The 22,300-nt window shown below is 37.8% G+C and overlaps 2 protein-coding genes across 3 annotated transcripts in view; both read left to right on the top strand.

Moving 5' to 3' along the window:
• The window catches only part of PTBP3 (polypyrimidine tract binding protein 3), a 39,386-nt gene extending 33,380 nt beyond the window's left edge, over positions 1-6,006 (top strand). The window contains exons 11-15 of the mRNA XM_064735159.1: positions 644-677; positions 1,301-1,393; positions 1,915-2,131; positions 3,817-3,894; positions 4,586-6,006. Coding sequence (XP_064591229.1) covers positions 644-677; positions 1,301-1,393; positions 1,915-2,131; positions 3,817-3,894; positions 4,586-4,718 — 555 coding nt within the window. The 3' untranslated portion in view covers positions 4,719-6,006. The remainder of the gene's footprint in view (positions 1-643; positions 678-1,300; positions 1,394-1,914; positions 2,132-3,816; positions 3,895-4,585) is intronic.
• A 5,418-nt stretch (positions 6,007-11,424) lies between these two features.
• The window catches only part of SUSD1 (sushi domain containing 1), a 53,606-nt gene continuing 42,730 nt past the window's right edge, over positions 11,425-22,300 (top strand). The window contains exons 1-2 of one of the 2 annotated variants that reach the window (XM_064735158.1): positions 11,425-11,530; positions 15,758-15,930. In XM_064735158.1, the coding sequence (XP_064591228.1) occupies positions 15,840-15,930 (91 nt within the window). In that variant the 5' untranslated portion in view covers positions 11,425-11,530; positions 15,758-15,839. Of the gene's footprint in view, positions 11,531-13,545; positions 13,628-15,757; positions 15,931-22,300 lie in introns of those variants that run through there. The other variant, XM_064735156.1, reaches the window with a different exon arrangement.

The following is a 22,300-nucleotide window of genomic DNA, read 5'->3' as shown; positions in this document are numbered from 1 at the left end:
GCATACAAGATTTGTAATGAGAATCGCTGAAGGGAAATTTCTTTGAATATTTACCTTTCTATTCACAGCTTCTAATTGAATACAATTTAAATACCTCTTTCTATATGCTTAATACATAACCAGTTAAATTCTCTGTGTCTCCCTTTAGAATGTCATGGCCATGTAGGGGGATGGGGAAAAAAATTTAAGACAAAGCAACACATTTTGAAGCAACTAGGTTTAGTTTTGTTGTTATTGTCTGTTGTTTACAAAATACAAAGAGTTCTTTAATGCTTTATTTGTAATTTACCAATGTCTTTCATTATTTTCATCGAATGAGCGGGGAGCTTAGAAAGGATAAGGTCAAATAATGAAGCTACTTAAAATATTAATAGCTTCTGCAGCATGATAGAATGAGTCTTGAGTGATGAAAATGCATGAGCTAAAGTGCTTGCTTGTTTACATATTCTACATGTGCATAGCAAATGTGTATTAACAAGAATGCCATACACTGATTATTTCAAGGAATAGCTTTTGGAGAGACAGGTTTATGTATTATTCTATAGCATCTCTTCCATTCTTTTTGTTTACCATGCACTTATATAATAGATGTCTTCATTTGTATGGCTTTAGAAATAATGTACTCATTTTATCATTTAAACAGGCCATCACACCTTATGGACTATTCATCCTGTTTGGTAAGATATGTCAAATATACCTTGACAAACCACAGCAGGGCTAGTGGTTCTTTTTTTTTTTATCTGACCCATGCTGGTTAATTCAAACTCCATTGCTCTGTGCACATCCAGGAAATGGACTGGTTTTAAAATGGCAGTAAATAGAGTCATTACATAAAACCCTCATATACCAAAATGGCAAAACAGTGTCAGAAAAATTTTGGTGTGTAGTCCAATTTTTTTTGTTTACTACAGAAAATGGGAAAGCAAAATAAGATGTAAAAACAGAGGTTGCATCAGAGGAAATGCTGTACAGAATTGGTTCATACATTAGTTGCAGGGGACATTGTTGGTTAGACTAATATTTTAATATGCCTCAGTTAAGAGGACTTTGACAACTATTGCACTATTTAAAAACTGAACATAAACATGAAATAGTGTGACTGGGATCTGGGGAATTTCCCTCCACTTACGAGCCCCAGAATATAATAAACTTTAAAACTCTCCTTATACTAATATTTTAACCAACCTGTTTAATGAGGTATTATTCTTTGTAACACCAATGTTAGTCAAAAGAAACAGACTCGGCCTTGTGCTTTAGTTAGTAGTGCTCTGAAAAAAATTTCCTTTCTGGATTTCCACAGGTGTGTATGGTGACGTGCATCGTGTCAAAATCATGTTTAAGAAAAGAGGAATTGCTTTGGTTCAGATGGCAGATGCAACCCAAGCTCAGTTAGGTATTGATTTTTAAGGCAGAGTTATGCTTCAAGCTAACATTAATTTAATATAAAGGAGGAATTTTACGTCTGTCAGTGACAAGCATAAACAAATAAAATTCATCATTGTGCTGCATTACTACATGCAAACTTTGATAATACTCTTAGTGGTTGGAAAAAAAATAGTCCTATGACTCTCAATATATTAAATCATAGAACTAAAACATACAACTCTCCTGTCATTTATTTTAATAATACATTGTATTGTTTTCTTGTAATTAATCTTATATCTACCTATTTAAGAATGATCAACTTATCTGTATTGAAAGGCCGTTTGCATTTTTTTTGTATTTCAACTGGAGATTATATTATATCCTTATACTTTTTAAAAATGTAATGTGACATAGCCCACCTGGTAGATGTGGAAGTTGCAGTTTTAATTTAGAATGTGAAATCTGACACTAAGTAGAAAACAGCATTCAAAGAATTGTCTTTTCTTCCACTCCATTAATGCCTGTTCAAATTACATTCCCACTTGTTAGCTATCAACTACTTGAATGGACAGAGGCTTTATGGAAGGGTCATGCATGCTACTTTTTCAAAATATCAGACAATTCAACTTCCTCGTAAGGGACAAGAGGACAAAGGTCTGACAAAGGACTATAGCAATAGCCCTTTACATCGCTTTAAGAATCCCTGCTCTAAGAATTTCCAAAATATCTTTCCTCCATCTGCAACCTTGCATCTGTCCAACATCCCGTGAGTATCTGCATGTGACATCTTCTTGGAAAGATATTTCTTAGGTGGTGTTGTGAAGTTAAAAAGTCTAACATAAGTTTTGGTTTTCTTTCCTTGGCCTTTTACAATTCATTCTGCTGTGGGTCGTTCTGGTATGTTATTGGCAATATGTGAATCCTTTAACTGTCCCATTTTTATCATTAGCAAAGAGGATAACTGAAGGAATTATCTTCTTTGAGTTTTGATCAATTTATATTTTCTTTTCATATATTTTTTATGCTTTTGGTTTTTGACATATTAAATCATGTGTCACAAATTTTCACAAAGGTTAAAGACTTGTTTTTTGAGGTAATGTAGACGACATCAAATTCATCCTGAACATTGTTAATGAACATAGATACAGTGTTTAATAATTGTCCTGGTTCAGGGCAAATTTGGGAGAGAACCCCCGGAGAGGCTCCTCTAGGAAAGCCGATTCAATCGGCACCTCCTCCCAACTGGTCTGGGAGAAAATACCTCCTTGGAGAAAAGTGGAAAAAACCTGTTTATTAAACAATAAAACCTAAACAGTATTAATCAGTAAGACCCCTTGCTGGTCCAAAGAGATGACAAACTGAGAAAGTCCCTCCCCGGGTTGCAGCTCAGCTCGCTCAGTCTGTGGTCAGGCCCTCGGGCGCTGGAAGTGCTGCGGCCCAGGCCCGGCCCGGTGGGCCCCAGGTGTGAGCTGCGGGTGCTCTGCTGGGTGTTCAGTCCAGAGCAGGTTTAAACAGCTCCAGAGAAAAGGGAAAAAACACAGGCCAGGGAACTTCTTTGCCTCAGCTAGCCAAACTCACTAAAGGCAAAACAGAGCTCTGTCCTGCTGTCTGTCCATCCGCAGACAACACAGTCCAGGAGCAGGAATGTGGAGGAGTGAGTGCAGTGTCTGAAAACAAACTGCTGCTTCTTCTCTCCCCCCTTCACTCTCTGGAACAAGTCTTAAAGGTGCAAAACTTATTATTCAGCTTAAAGAGAACAAGACAATTGGGGATGAAAGCATCATATAGTCAACCTAGGACAATAATTCTAACACTTTTTAAAGAACAGTTTCTACAGAATTCAGATCTCTTACATAGAGGGCATGTGAGAAAGTAAAAAGTGAGAAAGAATTTAGTGTGCTCTTTAAGACTGAAATAGTCTTTTTTTGTCTAGAATATTATGAGTAGTGTGTGGACTAACAGACAAACATAGGTTTTACAGGCTTCTCTTGTTTGGCAGCTGTGCAGGGAAGAAAAAAGGAAACTATGGAGTTTTGCCACAGTACGAAAATAAATTATAAGACACTTTGAAAACAGCTTTTTGAGTAAAATGAAAATATTTCAAAATTGAACATATGTGACGTGCACTTGCACAAATTGCAAGATGAAATGTGTTCCTTAAGATTTTTAGGAGATTTTTATGCAATCTGAATTTTACTGACAAAGAAACAGGATTGGATGAAAGACAATAGAGTGTCTAAAATATTTTTGTAGCACGATGTGATACTAAACTATAGAGTAAATGCAAGTGTTTTGAGCTGAAGTGTTAAATTGATGGAGGTACATTTAAACAGCAAAAACTAGTTTAGAAGCCAAAATTGAGATCTTGATGTTATTTCAGAACTCTGTACTCTTCTACAAGTTGAGGGGAGTTTGTTTTTGTTTTGTTTGTTTTTTGTTGTTTTCAATTAGGCCCTCTGTTACTGTTGATGATTTGAAGAACCTTTTTACAAGTAAAGGATCTACTGTGAAAGGCTTCAAATTTTTCCAGTAAGTTCTCTTGCAAAATTGCTAAGCAAGCTTTCATCCTAGAAAATAGCTAATTGCTTTTTTGTGACTTTATATGTGTATACAACTACAGGCAAAATTCTGTGTACGTATAGGTATAGTCAAAAGTGGTAGATCTATCACGATTTTTATGATACTTTGTCTTAAAATTTTAAATGGAATACTGGGTTGGCATAACTAAACTGAAAATATGCAGCCTTTTGACAAACTCCATGTATGTTCAAAGTAAAACAAGTTCAAGGAAAGTAAATGCTCACTTCTTGAAAAAACACAAGCTTTGTGTAAAATGCCATATAAAAATGACGGTGATGACAATGTATCTACATTAATTAAGGTTAGTTGGCAGCATTATTTTAGCACAATCATGCTTGCTCGAATAATCCCATATACATAGACAATGCAAGTATTTCTTAGGGGTCTTCAAGCCTTATTTTGACCTAGCTTTTTGAAGTCTGGTGTAATGAAAGAATGACATGACTTTAAGCCATAGATTCACAGAATTTATGTATTTTTTTTTTCTCTTTTCATTTTGGCAGATGCATAAATAGCTCTGATTCTTTTGCTGTACAACTGTGTGTAATATAGCTGAGAAAAAAACCCCACTTATGCCACTTTTCTGGGTTGGCTAGTGAAAATTTGGTTAGGATTAATAATAGTTCTTATTGTTCTTCAGGAAAGATTGCAAAATGGCTCTTATCCAGCTGGGCTCTGTGGAAGAAGCAGTTCACGCTCTCATTGAGCTTCACAATCATGACTTTGGAGAAAACCAACATCTCAGAGTTTCGTTCTCAAAATCTTCAATCTGAATTATCTGTGAATTTTCCCTTTAAAGCTGCATAATGGTTTTAGTAAAATCTTCAAACAGAGACAGCTCTGACCAACTCTGTCCCTTAAAAGAAAAACCTCATTCATACACAAAGAATTAAGTGATTATTTTTTCTGATTCTAGCTGCAATTATGTCATCCATAGAAAGATCTTCTGTGAAATCATTTTAGCAACAATATTTATCATCAAATTTCCTACTTAAAATTATGTTTTGAGACCATCCTTTCAGCTTTAATTTGAAATCAGCCTTACAAAACAATTTTGAGTGCTTTTACAATGTGTGGGATCTCAGCACCTCAGGACTGAGGTGCCGAGTCACCGAGACCACCCTTGGGGGGCTCGGGAGTCCTGAAATGTTGCCAGAAGTGTCTGGTGGCTGGACTTTGATCCTACACAGGAGATGACACTTGTATGAGGATAGGAGGGGTTCACCGGGGTGAATGGTGAAGGGATAAGTTAATTAGAGAGTGAAACACAAAGTTTAAGATTTCTGTACAGGGGAGTTTAGAGAAGTAAGATGGAAGAATTGGGGCGTGTCCTATCCTTCTTCTTCTTCTCCTCCATCTTCTGTAGTGATAGTAGCACTTTGAGATTGGTTATTACTAAAAGTGCACTGGTCAATAAGGGTGAAAAGTATTGGAGAAAAATGATAAATATTGTATACGTAACTTTGGGTATAAAGATAGGTGACCGCCCCGGAGGGCAAGGAGTGTGCTCATGGCTGGCTGCTGAGCAGACCTCTGTCGGGCCGAGAGAAAATCTTTTAGATAAACAATTAATAAACACCGAGAACGAGAAAAGAACTGAAGCCACTTCTCATCTTTTGAAACGCAAGCTGCCCCAAAACCACCCTGGGCCTTTCCAGGCCATCCAAACAGCCGAAAATCAGACAACAATGTACCAAATGAGTATGTTTAATGAAAAAGTAAACCTACTCTGTGCAGATTAATTTGAATGTGAAATAGTGCTTGGGTTTCTTGAAGAAAAGCAAACAGTAACTGTGAGTATCCTCTAAATAGTATTTATGTTACCAAGGTGTGTGTTCATACTTTGGTGAATCTTTACAAATAACTTGTTTATAAAAATAAAAAGTCTGTGCTGTTCTTATAGATTAAATTATTAGAGAAAAGGCAGTGCCTTCTCTCTGTGGAATAAAAGTATTTGACAAGTTTCTTCAAGGTGTAGTATTGGAAAATTAGTTTGACTTGACTCTGGGTTGGAAGTTTGATGTCCTATTTCTACTATGAAGGGATGTGTAACAGTACCTTGGAGAAAATAAAACAAGAAAATGGTCTTGATTTAAAATAATTTTTTTTACATTTCTCTAAATAATTAAATGTTTGCAATCTTGTGGAAAATATTCAGGTCTGTGATGGTTTCTCAAGTTTTTACGAAGTTATTTTTGCTAAGGTCATCTTTCAGGGCAGAAAAATTGAACCTCGAGGTTTTTTACCACTCTACAGTCTAATACTAAAATTACTGTGTATTTACCTAATTTCTTATTTTGTGCCTTACTATATGTGTATGAATAGATTAGAATGTTACCTGAAGTGTCTTGCAAAAATATTGTGGGCTTGTGAAAATTCTCCTCTGGTCTTTTTGTAAATATTTTCCATGATAATTCAAAATTTATTTTTTCAATAATTAATATTGTGAATTGCAGTTGTGCTTTGTAATGGAGATTGGACGTAGATGAGACTGAGGTTTCATTTGTTGTGAAATCACTTAGGGATTCTTTAAATTTACCTAGTTGCACTTCTCTGATGGTAGTTCTTCACTGATAAAAAAATCACATCCAGAAAAAATATACTAAAAAATGAAATAAACCTATATAGGAGGGCCAAACAGCAAATCCAGTTAGTTTTCTGGACTTCATCTGACTTTTTGAGAGACACTGGCTGTATCAGGATATTCTTTCAGGTTTCTGTATTTCTTTTATTTTTAATACTTTACTTAAACTTAATACTTTATTAAACTTAAAGTAATAGAATACTATCATTCTTTCCTTTCTAAGTATGAAAAAATGTTTGATACTGAATCTTGATTCCTCTTTGGGGAATGAGCTGAGATGCAGTTAGGTTTTGGCCATGAGTGTACAGATGAATACTAATGACTGATCATATTTTAAAAAGCTAAATTTAATTTTAAGAGCTTTTTCCCCCTAGTATTTTCTTTCACATAAATTAATTGAAAATTAATTTAATTTTACTTACCACATTTTAAAGACCTATTTCTTTCAAACATGGCATTTATTTACTTCTAACTATTGCAGAATTTGTTTCTGCTGTAATGTTTTGCCACTCATAATTGTTTTTGTTCATCTGAATTGTAAGACTTTATCTTTCTAGAAGAAAAGTATGTTTCTATCATGATCTGAGTGCTCTGTAGTGAGCTTTCTCAAATTTTCTCTCTGAATTATTTTTGCAAAATCAGCCTTATAGTAGCTTGCCAGATACTACCTTGATCTATGTAAATTTATTTCAGGTGTAGTATTAAGGAAACTTGCCTGCCTGACCATCTGGGAGCCACTCTGGCAGTCATTCTTGCACCACCTGAGCTGGACCTGGGGCTCTTCCCAGTTACAGCTCCCACATTCCCACAGTCAGAACAGGTTTCCTTACTGGGCTGACCCCAGGTTTCCTGCAGCACTCTCAGGCATCCCAGCCATTAAAATCATTTCATCACAGCACAATAATAAACAAACAGCTCGGGCTGGTGTCTCTGGGGAGGGACCCAGAACAAAGGAACCCCTGGGCTCTTATCCCCTCACCAAGCATGGGAAGGTGTGGGACCGTCGGCTCCTGCCGTGTCCCAGTGTCCGGTGCCCCGGCTGGGCCACAGGCCCTTGTGTGCCCAGGATGGGCTCTTCAGGGCCTCTGTGCCTGGGCTGGCCCAGCCTGAGCTCAGCCTGCAGCTCCCACTGCAGCTGCACCCCGAGCTGCCTCAGGGAACATGTTCCTCAACAGCAGCAGCCAATCTGACTGCATGGATGTAGCTATATGAAGTGCTGTACAACACAACTATATAAATATGCAGAATGTACTATGTACTGGAAAGTTCAACTGGCTTAGAAAAAATATTCCCCTAAGGGACGTTATCTTTGGGATTTCACAGAATCACAGAATGGTGTGAGTTGATCTCCATGAGGTTCTCACAGTCTCACTGCTCAGTCTGTCCAGATCCTTCTGGATGCTATCCTTTCTTTCCAGGGATGCTGACTGCACCACATAGCTTGATGCTGTCAGCAAACTTGCAGAGAGTGCAGTTGATTCCACTGTCCATGTCACCAACAAGGCTATTTAACAGCTCTGGTACCTGATTATCTTTACAGAACACTGCTCATTATTGGTCTCCACTTGGACATCAAGCTGGAGCTTGGACAACTCTTTGAAGGTGGCCATCTAGCCATTTCCTTTTCCCGCTAGAGCTCCACTCATCAAATCCATGTCTCCAGTTTAGAAACAAGGAAGTTTTGTGAGACAGTGTCATGCTTTGCACAAGTCCTGGGAGTTAACATCAGTTGCTCTTTTCTTAACCACCATTGCTGTAACTCTGTTGTAGAAGGTCCTTAAATCTGTCAGGCATGATTTGGCTTTAGTGAAACCATCTACTTCATAATCTTACTGGGAACCAAGGTGGGACTTCCAGCCTTATAGTTCCCTGGGTCTTTCTTATTTCCCTTTTTACAAATGTAGGCTATATTTCCCCTTTCCCAGAAAAGCATTAGCTTTCACAGTTTCATAGACTTAGGCTGCTCAGAAAACCTCTTTTCCTCCCAGGCTACATGTTACTTCCACCTTCTGTACCCTTTCGTTTAATATTTTGAGTTCATCCAGTAGCTCCTTGTCCATCTTAACACCATTCTGATATTTTTGCCCAACTTCCTCTTTGTTGGGATAATCACTCCTGAGCTTGGAGAAGATGATCCTTTATTTAAGGGTGACACTTTAATACCAATCAGCTTTTGTGGGTCCCTCTTCCCTCCAGGGCTTTATCCCATGATACTGTATGAGGCAGATCCCTGAGAAGAGCAAAGGCTGCTCTCCTGAAGGCCAGGGTAGTGAGCTTTATGTGCACCTGCCTTGCTTTCCTAAGGATCTCAAACTCCATTTTGTGGTCTTTGCATTCAAGGCTGCCTTCGAGCTTCACATTTTCCACCAGCCCCTTCTTGTTGGGGGAAAAAATGTCCAGGATCCTCTCCTTGGCTCCTCCATCAATTGAAGAAGGAAGGTATCATCAATGCATTCTAGGAAGCTTCTGGATCGTGCTGCTGTGTTGACAGGTATTAGAGTGGTTGAAGTTCTCCATAAGGAACAAGGTTTGTGTGTGTAAGGCTACTCTTCTCTGAAAGGGGCCTCATGTTCTCTGTGTCCCTGGTCAGACAATCTGTAGCAGACACCCACCTTCCCTTTCCTGCCTTTAATCCTGACCCATTAACTCTCAAGTCAGCTCCTCATCCATCCCCAGGTGAGGCTCGGTGATCTCCAGCTGGTCATTGACATAGAGGGCAACATTAACTCCTTGCCTACCCTTCCAGTCTTTCCTGAAGAGTCTATATCCTTGCATTCCAGCAGTCTACTCTTTGGAGCCATCCCACTGTGTGTCCATGACATACCAATGAGGTCATAGGCATGCCCACATGTCTAACTCTTGGAGTTGAGACCCTAATGAAGCTGACTTACTGGCTGGAGTAGCTGGAATTCCTTTGTGTTGTTCTTCTGGTGTTTTTCTGCTGACCTGTGATCCCTCTTAAGGCTCTGGGCATTGACACCAAATTAATAGGAGTGGGATGTGTTTGGACCCATCCCCATATGGGCCACCAAGTGTTGGTGTCAGTCCTTGGCACCAGTTGATGGAAACTGACTGTCACCATCAGTTTATCATTACTGTAAAGCTTTCATGCCTTCTCTGTGAGTTCCCACAGGCAGCTTCTCACAACACTGACTCCTTTTCCTTCTGCATGGCTGGCTGACTCCTCCCTGTCCCTTGCACAATTGCCTGACCCTTCCCACTCCTCACAGCACAGCCAACCAACTCCAGCTCTCCTCTCAGCCAGCTAACCCGTTCTTTTATGACACCCATCCTATCCTTACTGGACATAGCTGTGCCTGTTAAGGGCAGGGCTGTTCCTACTCTTTGGTAATTGGTGCAGCTTCAGCTCCTCAGGTGCGAGATTGCCTTCAGCACTATATCCATTCTCCTACAATCCATCCTCCCACAGGGATGCACTGAAGTTTCCTTCCCCTGGCATCTTTCATTTAAAGGCCTTCTCACTAGCTTGGCAAGCCTGTGGCAGAAGATGCTCTTTCCCTCTTCTAACATGATGGACCCCGTCAGCTCTCAGTAGACCCAGTTTCTGAAAGCAAGTCCCATGATGAATGCAGGCAAACCCCTGGCTGGGATACAGCCCCAGAGGCATTTGTTGGTTCACCGGATTTGACTGGCCCTTTCAAACACTTTTCCTTTGACTGTGAGCATTGATAAAAGACTGCCTGTGGAATCTTAAATATTTTAACTTAGAAAAAATTTGAATGTTGGTATTTATTATGTTTGCTTTCTGGTTTTGTGATGCAAGTATTGTGTATCTTGATTCACTGTTACTGTTCTGTTTTTGCAACCAAATTATTCTTACCAACATACTTTTAGATTTGTGTGTATCTGAAAGGTGCTTCCTCTTAGGGAGATCTGCTTTTACAAGATACGCAGATAAGCTCTGGAACTTGACAGTACACCTTAACATTTGCTTAGCAGCATGAAGGCACTAGTTAAGGCTACTTTTTCCCTTTTAGTGTTCCACCTGGGAAAATTGAAAGCATAAACACAACACTTTAGTTATTACAATGTATTGTTAGTGAAGAAGCATAGCAGAAGGAATACTTTTTATACTTTGTGCTTGACTCATTAATGCCTGGTGCAGAAGCACAGTTGCATCTCAGTTCTTGATTCTCTAAAGCCCTTGATATCTGTGAAAAGAGTAAGATTCAGGAAAGAATGATATTCTACAGAGTCTCATGGTGATGTGGATGGAATGGGGCCTCCAAAGGCCTTAATCCTACCTTTCAGTCAGATTATAGATAACTTCAAGCAGTTACTCAAAGAACTGTCCATGTTAATTTAAAAAAAAATAATCAAATGGAACAAATTCTCTGTTCTTCACAGTTCTGTTTGGTGGTCCTCAATGTGAATTTGCTTCCTTAATATGTAAGGCTTTAAACATACTACATTCTATGTCTTTTGCCTTTTTCCCTGTTACCTGTGTAACTCTGAAGAGGATTCTGGCTTCATCTTCTCTATACTGTGGCCTTAAGCTGTTAAAGATATGTTTATAATTTCTTTAACATATGTTATTACTTTCTGTTTGTGAAATATCTGGTAATGTGCACAGTTTAAGTTGGAATTTGGGCACGTGGTGGGATTATTTGGGGCTGTCTTATGCAGGGCCAGGAGTCAAACTCGATGATCTTTGTGGGTCCCTTCCACTTCTGCATATTCTATGATTCTGTGACTGTATGGTTAAGCCTCTGTATATGTCTTGTCCTGGAATCAACTCTGAGTTACCTCCTAGTCCATTTTTTCTGATGGGTGCATGCTTGGTTCAAAGTGTAATAAGGACTTTTTAACAACCCAGGAGCAGCTAAGTGCCTTTTCAAATGATCCTTGATTTTTATTTTTATTGTTATATAATGGTAAAACTTTCATTTCTTTTAATTTCTGCAGAACTCCTAAAACATCAGAATCAACTTTTGAAACTTTGACTTATAATTTGACTCAGTTGCCTTGCCTGCTGGTCCTGTAAGTTGCACTGGATTTGTGTGCTGATAAATTGAGGTCCTTTTTATTCAGAAGATATTCCACATACCTGTGGAAACTTGCTTATTTTTGACATTTTTCTGATTATAGGCAGCAAACCTGTGTTTGTGTGCCAAAAAATCTATTAGTCCTTGTGGACAGTAGTGCCAGTGAGGTCTGTCTGATCAATTATCTTGGCCTTCTCTGATTCATGTAGTAGGAAAGTGGTAAGTTGGGGTTTTTTATAAGAGATGTAGACCTACTACTTGCCATTTCATGTTAGCTTATATTTCTGTTTTTCAAATGAGAGGACAGCTGCCTACAAAAAGCATTGTTTGCCTTAACCTTTGGCCCTGACATTTTGTTAGCCAGAGCACAACTACTAGACTTAGTCTTGTTACTGTTATGCTGAAACTGTACTAGTCAGATTGCACAGAATTTTTTCTTTACATTAACTTTATCTTCTTTCTGAAGTTTGGTTTGCTATGTACAAGACTCTTTGCCTGCTCTTTTCAAAGCAAATCCTAACAGTTAGAATATAAAATTTCTGAAGTATTTAACTTCAGGGTTTTATTGATGGGGGATGTGATATAGGAACAAAATTGGACCAAAGTTTTTATGCCTTCAGTAGTTTTATATGTAGGGCTTTTCATATATGTAGGTGTCTTAAGTATAATAAATACATTTTTCCCCTCTGGAAAATATATATTTATATTGTGAAAAATTAATATTGTCTACTGACTATACAAGAAGTGTACTGCAGCTGTTTCAATACATATTTAATTATTCTACTGTCTTTCCCATTACAGGGTGGTTTTTTTGGTTGTGTTTTTTTTTTTTTTAACTGCAATATGTAGGAATCCAAGCATAACTCACATTATTTCCTCCTTCAGATAATAATGACATGTTGTGCTTGGAGCAGTCCCAAAGAAATTAAATGCTTACATAATTGAAGGTCCTTGATAAATGAAGAAAGCTTTTACTTTAGCAGTTAATGTCATCATTGTAAGCAGTTTTTCTGTTCTTGGAAACTGTGCTTTGTTTATGAGTGGGAAGGTACCACACATAAACTTGATTTCAAGCACTTTCCAATTCTTTTTGAATGTGTTACCCACTTTCTGCAGAAGTTCACCATAGAACTGCAGTAGCACAAGACGAAAGTTGCTAACCAAGCAGATTATTGCATCAGAATGTCACTTCATTCTCTGACCAAAGAGTGTTCTGGTTTTACTGAGATATGAAAACCTGTTTTCTCTCACATTCCTTAATGATGGGAAGACCCAATGCAAAGTGGCCTCTATTTGAGACTGTTACTGGTGATAGAAACAGTGGAAAATGAAAATAGTAATGTGAACCAAATGGTGTGAGACAATGCAAAAAGTTAATATATTGCTTTTAGTACTGTACTCAAGACACAGTAAACATCTCTAACAATTGCTGTAATTTCCTCATTTCACATGATCTGTTCATAAAAATTCCATTTCAGTTTTTAAATATGTTCATCTAACACAAGAAAATACTGTAAATATTTGTAACATCATGTTTTGTTTTTTTGTTTTTTTTTTTTTTAATCTGGAAAAAGAGTGTTTGGGGAAACAAATGGAAATGAAAAATGTTTTTATATAAAAATATTGTCTGTATATTTTAATAAGCAAAAGCTTTCATTTGTAAAGCATCTTGTGGCATTGCATGAAAAGTATTTTATATCTGTGGAGATGACTTAAAACTGAAGAGATATAAGATGTATTAAAGAAACCTATTTTGTGACTGTGTAGTGCATGGTGAATATGATTTTGTTTGTGCTGTAATATATTCTGGTTTTTTAGGTTAGTGTGGTTTCTGATTACATTATATCTATGCTTAACTAATTTCTTAACTCTAGTTGTTGTAGCATGTCTTTTAATAAATGTAATTATGACTTAAATTTTCCTGTATTCTTGACTATTACTTTGGGGGTTTTTTTGGTCTTAAAATTGTGCAGCTAATAACATCTAATTTTCTGGGTTTTTTTCCTTTAGCATACATGGGCATCTAAACAAAAGCTTTTCATATCAAAAGTATTTTAACAAGATTAGTGCACATCTTCAGCAAGAAGTGAAGGTCAGCAGCATCTAAAGTTTTTCCTGAGCAGTGCAGAAATGTTTATTTTCAGTAGGATGGAAATTTATTCTACAACTCTAAACCAATGCAGTAGTTGATGACTATTATGTTATTTGAGGCAGGAATGAGAGGCTTCAGTGATGAGAGACTTGGAGCCTTATCGTTGAGAACTCCTTTATCTTTTACCATGCTGTACTCTTTTCTAGTCCTAGGATTGAAGTTCATATCCTTTGCACAAAGATTTAAAAAATGTAAATAGCAGCTTAAAAAGATGGTCTGCTTTCAGCTTCCTGTTTCTCAACTGTCTTGTTGATTGCTTTTCTTTCATACTCTTTTGGTTACTCTTCTCCATGTTGCACAACACTAATTTAGACCCTCTTGTTCTTGCATGCAAAATTCAGGATTGATAGTAAACAGATAGTAGTCTAAGGCCATAGATACAAATACGAGGGGAGTGCAACACCTCTTTCTGAACTAAAATTTTCAGCCAGCCTGGCAAAGATTTAATTGTCTGTCCCCATAGATTATGCAATTGTCAGTCTCTGAGTGTAGATGCTTTTGTGGGGAGAAAAATCTGACTCAGTTTAGACTGAATTGCAGGTTTCAGCAAATTATTCTTCAAAGGCTAGATGTGAAGTCCCCATGTGTAACTCTTGATTTTGTCCTTGATACTTAAATATTTGATAAGCATTCTGGGGAAAATGCTAGCTTTTAGTGGCCATAATTTGGCTTCTTATTTTTTGACCAAGTCTGCCTGAGAATGTATGAGGAATTAGAATTCCCGACTGTTGTCTTCTCCCATTACTCCTTAACCAAAAAGTAAATCCTATCTTGAATTCTTGTCTCCTGTTGTTAACCCTGCAATACAATCACAGTAATTTTTTCCGTAATTAGTTTATATAAGTGTCCATCTTGGAAAATGAAAAATGAAATACAACTTTTAAATAACACAGATATAAATATTTTGATACCAGAACTTCTATTACTTGCAAGCTGAAAGAGAAAGGGCAGTAACTGGCAAATTTGCCAGCATCTACTTTCTCATGATTTGATTGAATCAGACCCAAAAGATTTCTTTATAGCCCCAGGGCTCACCCATTTACAGAGGTGGAAAGAAGTGTGCTTTGAAAATACAATAAAAATTCCCACTTGCGTTTTAACTGTGCTGAGATAGTTGTACTTGAGTTCTTTGGCATGTAGCGGGTGAGTACAAGTATGTCTAAACAAAATATAATGAAAGCAGAAGTTGTGGTAGAATATCTAGGTGAGAGAAGGTGTGGGGCATAGAGGCAGAGGGAAGAAGAGACCTCAGAAATGTGAGCCATCCCAGAGACCATTTCCAGACTGATGCCCTTGCTGCTGAATATCAACTCATCTCAGATGCTGCAAAAATACCAGAAGAGAAGCAGTCCGGTGACAATGAGAACAAATGTCTTTAAGGTAGTGCTAAGGTAGAAGTATGAGTTGTTTGGCTCCAAAAAAGCTCTTACAATGAGAGTAATACTTTAATCTCAAGTTAGTGATCATTCTTATTCCATAATATTTGCTGCTTAATCTAAGACAGTTCATCAGGGTAACACTTTTAGGTCTTGTGTTTCATTTCCAGTCTGTTTCAAGTACAACTACTCTGTCCTTTTGTGAGAATCAGAGCTTTTAGTGGAAGCAAAGTATACTGTCTGTAATTCCTCCATTAAATCTACTATATAAGTGTTTTTCTAGCTGTGCAGCTTAGGGAGATACAAGAAGGCTGGAGAGGGATTTTTCAAAGGAGCAGTAAAACATGAGCAAATGGCCTCAAGATTAACGAGAGTAGGTTTGGATTAGGTACTAGGAAGAATTTCTTTACTATGGGGATGGTGAGACAGAGGAACAGGCTGACTTAGAAAAGTTGTGGACTTCCCATCCTTAGAAGTGTTCAAGGCCAGGTTGGATGGGACTTTGAACAACCTGGTCTGGTAGAAGGTGTTATTGCCCATGGCAGGCAGGTCAAACTATATGATCTTTAAGGGTGCTTCCAAGTGAGACTGTATGATTATACAGTTTATGTTTCTCTTGTGCATGCACATTGTACAATGCGGGGTCTGTAAGGATTTTTATTGAAGGTCTTCTCTGTTTCTTTTTTTCCTCCAGAGCCCATCTTGGTCTGCAAAGCCACATTGCTCAATGCTTGGAAACTTTTTTTAAAGGAGAGTGGACTGAAGGATATTGCATAATGCTGCAGGCTTGCAGGTCTGTGGTTGGATACTGGTTCAATTTCAACACTGCCATGGTGCTGCCTAGCGCATACCTAGAGAATATATTCAGTAAGTATCACTGCCTATAAAAATAAAATTGAAGCTCCTTTTAAAACAAATATGATCTCAACACAAAAAAAAAATTACAAAAGCTAAAGAAATTAAGATAACTCTGCTATTCAGTACTATGAATTCTGTTGATGATCTAGGAAGAACTGTCTGTAGTTCCATGGTCTATTTTAGTCAGTGCAATGTGGGTGGGTGCTGGAAAGAAGGATTGTGGGTTCTTTTCTAATTAAAAACTTCCAACAAAAACCTGAAGTTGTCAGGTATAGTTCTTACCAAGAAACCACTGTTATGGGTTGACTTTTCAGCATTATAGACTTTCTTCTATCTCTCTTTCTTTCCTTTTCTTCCCTCTTCAAATTCTCTCCTATGGCCAAATTATCCAAAAGCAGTGTGAGATTTAATAGCAGCAATACAGTATCTTCAGCAAAATGTCATATCTGTATATGCAGAATTCAAAGTCATCTGGTCATCAGATTTGAAGTATTTTGTGAGTTGTGTAACTAAGGTTCCCCATTGTGAAAAGCTTTGAAAGTAGATTTTCTATTTAAGGTCACAATAAATTTCTAAAAACAGTTAGCTACCCAAGTAATCTCTTCTATCACATCTATTAACTGAAAATGGTTTCTATACTTTTCTTCATATGTGATGTTTGATTTGGTGACATGCTCTTTTCCTTTTTGTGTATATGTTCTCATTATGACTCAACAGCTTAAAACTCTATCTTGCTGAGGCTATAATTATCTTTTCAAAAGCATACAGAGTTTATACTGTTGCTCTTTGTGTTTCAACAAGTTTATCTTCTTTCTCAGAGCCTTCAGTGGTCTATCAGATACTGAACTGGGTAAAGATTTTTGATAGCGGACCTCTCCCAGTCAACTCCATCATTATTGAGTGTGTTTGTTTCAACAATAAATAACTGCTCTTTGAGCATTAGATCTTTCAATGTTGATTCAGCCACAGAGATATGAAGGTTAATGAACACCACACTTCTTGATGCTAAGACTTGTTATGTTAGAAATGTCTTTTTCTCTTTTTCTGCTCTGGTTTGGCACTGCTGGTTACAGCTTGCCTATCACAAGATGGCCTGAGTTAATTTCTCCTTCAAGGCATGCTATATGTGCTTGTTAGATTCTCAAAGAACTTATTGGAACACTTTGTGGAGCTCTTTACTCACCAGTCAGTGCAGAACTATGCTACTTGTGTGAACAGTTTTTCTTTAAGTTGTTCAATCACTGTATACCTCTAGCTTTTACACAAACTGCTTATTCTGCAGGACTTAGATTCTCCCAATTTTATATTATGGGAGGATTGCATTTTCCATTTAGTTTTATTTTAATGCACCTGATTTTAATCAAGGCCCTTCAAAAATATTTAGGTCATTGTTGCCACTCATCAACAGAAAAATAGATAAGGAAGAGGTTACTTTTGAAGGGCCTGACCATAAGATGTTAGCAGCAGCATCCTGTCTTGCCTGGGATATCTTGGCCACTTACTGTCTCATGAAATCTAACAGGAAAATTGCTGATAACTTTGCCGATCAAGCCTAAAAACACTGGTCTTGATTAACATGCTGAATGTAACTTTGGGAATCCTGCTGACTAGTCTTGATTCTGTCCCTTTCAAAGACTGGGATCCAGTCTAAACAACCACACTGTAAACTGACATACACATAACTTCTTACTCTCCAAATGATGGGGCTGTACCTTCAGCCAAAGTTTAAAACACCCTCTGGTGTACATCTGGTTGTGCATCAAACAGGTATACAATAAAAAATCTGTAATTGTAATTAGTGGATTCATGTAGCACATAGCAAGAAAAAAATTCTCAGCCTTGTGCAGGCCCAAATGGTCAGTCATTATTTAGTTCTCACAGGCTTACATTATTTGGATGTCAAGTTTTTCTGCTATATGGAAAGTCATGAGCCAGTGGTGCCCTTATGGCTGAGCAGGTCTGTGGTATCCCGGGCTGCATCATGAAGAGCAGTGCCTGCAAGTCCAGAGAGGTGACCCTGCCCCTCTGCTCAGCCCTGGAGAGGCCTCACCTGGAATGCTGTGTCCGGCTCTGGGCTCCTCAGTACGAGAGAGACATGGAGCTCCTGGAGTGGGTCCAGTGGAGGGTGACAAATATGATTAAAGGACTGCAGCATTTCTCTGACAAGGAAGGGCTGAGAGAGTTGGGCATCTTCAGCCTTGAGAAGCGACAACTGAGGGGGGACTCCATCACTGCCCATGAGTACCTGAAGGGAGGATGTTGAGAGGATGGAGCAAGGTTCTGCTCAGTGATGCCAAGGAATAGAACAAAAGGCAGAAATTGATATACAGAAGTTCCACCTGAATATAAGGAAAAATTTCTTTACAGTGTGAGTCACAGTGCACTGGAATAGGTTGCCCAGAGAGTTCATGGAGTTTCCCTCAATTGAGATATTGAAGAACCATCTGGATGGAATCCTGTGCTATGTGCTCTCAGATAACCCTGCATGAGCAGGGAGGTTGGCCTGGGCTACCTCCAGTGCTCCCTTCTAATCTTTCTCATTCTGTGGTTCTGTGATTGTAAGACAAACTTGATTTCTTGCAAGTATTATTTGAAGATGAATAGGGCTTTCAGCTTTGGAATTTGAATGAAAAAGAAAATAAAAAGATTAAGTGGCCACAGAAATGCTAATCTTAAGTTTTTATTACAATTTATGACAACACAGAAATGCCCTCACCCAGGGTGTATTTCTCCTCTGATTGCCAGTAAATGTAGAAATAACAGAGTTTAAACACCTAGTTTAATATTCCAAGATCAAAGAACAGGGCTTGTGCTGGTTTTGTAATAAAACAAAAGCATTCTCCTTTTTTTATGCAAATGAATGCCTAATTTTATGAATCTAAAATCCAACTCATTCTGCTAGCTTTGTATTCCCAGGGTGTAAATATACAGTATTTTAAGGTACTTTCTAATTGAGATAAAAACAGCTACTTTGAACTTGATGAACAGCATGTAAAAGTTTAATTGCTTACATAACAACTCAGAGAGTAAGACTGAGGTATTTACTATGAAATGTTTGGTTACTAGTTTCCCTTTTCTTTCCCACTACACAGTGTTGATGCAAATCTGAGATTGCCTGGTGACAAAATACAATTGGTCCATGGAGAAGGAAACCATGGCAAAAGAATCCCCAACTGCCTGAGCAGCTTCAGAGTGGTTTGGTTTATTTTTTCTGGTCACAGAACCACAGAATGGTTGGGATTGGAGGGACCTTTGGAGATCATCTGGTTCAACTTCCCTGCTAAAGCAGGTTCACAGGAACATGTTCAGGCAGGATGGCCAGGAACTCACACGACACAAATACGGCATTTATTTTCATAGATAATATAATTTGAGAGTTGCTGTATTTTCCATCTAATGTTTCTAGACTCACTTTAAGACTCATCTTGCCCATAAATACAGCAAAGCTGATATTGAGAGAAGAAAAATACAAGGATAATTGTGTAGTCAGTGGGATTTGGGTTTTTTCCTGTACCTATCAAAGATATTGTAATTAATTTTTGCCTTATTGACAAGCTGTTATTAAGTTCTATGCAGCTTCAATAGAAAGGCCAACACCTCTGTGGGTGAGCTTGGGGAGCCTGGTAGAGAAGAAAGCATGAATCTTTTTGCCAAGTTTTATTGGCAGATTTTAGCAGATATTTTAGGATCTGAAAGAAAAAGATGTCTGTTCATCTACTTGGAGCTGGAAAAATCACAACATTACTTTTTATTTATTATTATTTTTTAAATGTATGAAGGAAGTGCTGTTACTGTTCCTTTCTGAACTTGTCCTTTGTGCCTCTCTGCCTCTTTCCTCCCAACTATGGTCTTCAGTCAGCAAAACCCTCAAAATAATGACACAGCATGAAACAATCAGAAACAATGGCTATCAGCAGTATTCTTGGATGATATTCCAAGATCTGACAACACCAGGACATGGCCCCATAAAGCAATATACACTAAGTGCTTGTGGCTTAAAAACTTCTAAAAACGGGGGCAGGGTGCTGTGGCATGAAAGCTTCTACCAGAGGTTATGTTGCACCATACACACTTATGTAGGAATACCATCCCAGTTACACATCCAAGTGGGAGGGAGAAGTGAAGAGAGGGAGAGAGGGGTTATCTTATCAAAGCTCCCAGTGGGTTTGTGGCAAAGCCTAGTTTGGTCTCCTATGCTAAAACCCACAGATAGCAGAGTTTTGCTCTGGAGAGCTGCTTTGCTGATTAGCAGTAACTGTCAGCAGGCTTTATCACCAACTGTGCCCTTGTTATGAGATGTACAGGGCATGCTCTGACATATGTCACGTCCAAGACGTATCCTCTAGGCAAATTGTTCATTCAGTTGTAACATTCAATATTTAAGGTTCAAATTCAGGTGTCCAATGCTTTTTCAGAAATCTCATTTACTTTTCATCTTGAACTTCATCTGCTAGGAGTTGAGACAGTGGCATAGGCACCCTGAGAGTACAGACAGAAATACCTCAAACAACTTGAGTGATAATATTTCCTTTAAAAAAAAAATCAAACAAGATACTTCTTTACTTCTGCTCAGTATTTACTGAAGCATTTTCAATAAAAACTGAAGAGGATCAGCCAATCTTTTCAGTTATTTCTGAATATTTTGAGTTATTTTCAAAAATTTGTGTTTGTTATTCTGGGAGCTGAGTAACCAGAAACTAGTTATTAATTTGATTAATTGTAAATAAGCAAGCGAGACAGAATTCAGATAGAAGGAATCTTCCATCAAGCTGTAGTTACTCTTTTTATTGCCATTTGGAAAGAAGCACTTGACAGAAAACTGTTCAAGAATGCAGCTGCACCATGAATCGCTGAGTGATCTGTTAACAAGGATGAAATACGTTTATTCACTCTAGCTGAAGATGTTTGCTGTGGAGTTTTTAAAAATGTATTTGGTGAAAGAGCTATTAATATAAAATACTTTGTCTTCATGTGTCAAAATAAGCAGTGTAGCCTATGCCAAAAATCCTTAGGAGAAAAAATAAAGAGATTTAGATAACATGGTGATATGCATTGTCTGCAAAGGAGACAGAACAAATACATATGGCTGAGGAGATGTTTAATCCAGCTTGCCCTTCTGATTTTCAACTGTCTGCATTTAGACACTTGCAAGCTAAAAATGCACAGCAAACTTCCAGGCATCTCTGGATGAATTGAATTACTTTGACCATCACAACCCTTTTCACAGAGAACAATTGAAGCAAATACTGGTACATACATCTTCTGGCGAATTTAACGTTAGGGGTGAAGAAAACACTAATTAAAAACTAGGCTTTCTTTAAGTTTGACAAGGAAAATATTAAAATTTTGATCCTATCCAAAACAGAAAATATAAGTAGATATTAGTCTGTGTTTTCAATAAAGAAATTTTACATGAAACAAGCAAGATTTGCTGAAGATGTTAAGGATGAGCGTGTTGGGACACTAGTCTTACCCTCCCAAGTCTTTAATTATCTTTTTGTACCAATTAACTAGGGTTTGGGCAGGTGACCTCAGGGCAGAAGTGATCTGTGATGAATCTCACCAGTGGATTCAAACCTGAAGTAATGGAAGAGATTGTTTGAGAACACTGTGAATTCTACATCACTGTCAGCATAAAGAGCAAGTTAGACAAGTCAGGAACCATATTATTGACCTTGTTGTAGAGCAGAAAACAGAACAAATGACCTCTAAACATCTTTTGACACTTACTTCTTATTGCCATGCATTGAATTTAAAGTAGCCTTTGTATGTAGTTTAATTATTTGGTTCTGAAGTATATCTTAAACAGCAATTAATTGTGTGTTTGAGACACCATAGACAGGGACATAACAAGGAGATCAGTTCCAGTCTAGCTACTGTACTTTTTTCAGCTGATACACATCTTTGGTACTTTCTTTAAAGAATATTTCTATTAAAATTTTTAATTTGTTCTCTTTATAAATATGATGCATTTCACTAGGCTTTATGCCAAAAGTATTTTCCTGATTGCTGCATGAGGTGTTTAAAATTATAAAAAGTTGCTTCAACTACTTTTTATGAAAAGAATAGTAGAAATTGCAGTGATTAGTAGGTCTGCTACCCAGTGGGCTGCCAAGGAAGTGGAAAATTGTAATTTCCAAACCATTTAAATATGTTGTGCCAAACAATAGCTCTCTGAACCATTCCCTATAATGATAAGCTACTTATGACCACTGAGAATGCATGCTTCCAATTTCAGTAAGTTTAAGGGAGAAATATGCAGTAATGACATCTGTAGTGTGTTCTTCCAAAAGCAGGATACTTGTATGTAACGGGCTGCTGCTGAAAAATCTGGTCAAGATGTATAAGCATAGCAGAAGCTGATTTAAAGTGTATACAT

The sequence above is a fragment of the Zonotrichia leucophrys genome, chromosome Z (genome assembly GCF_028769735.1).
Source record: "Zonotrichia leucophrys gambelii isolate GWCS_2022_RI chromosome Z, RI_Zleu_2.0, whole genome shotgun sequence".
NCBI lineage: Eukaryota > Metazoa > Chordata > Aves > Passeriformes > Passerellidae > Zonotrichia > Zonotrichia leucophrys.
This window is presented reverse-complemented; position numbering and strand designations above follow the sequence as displayed.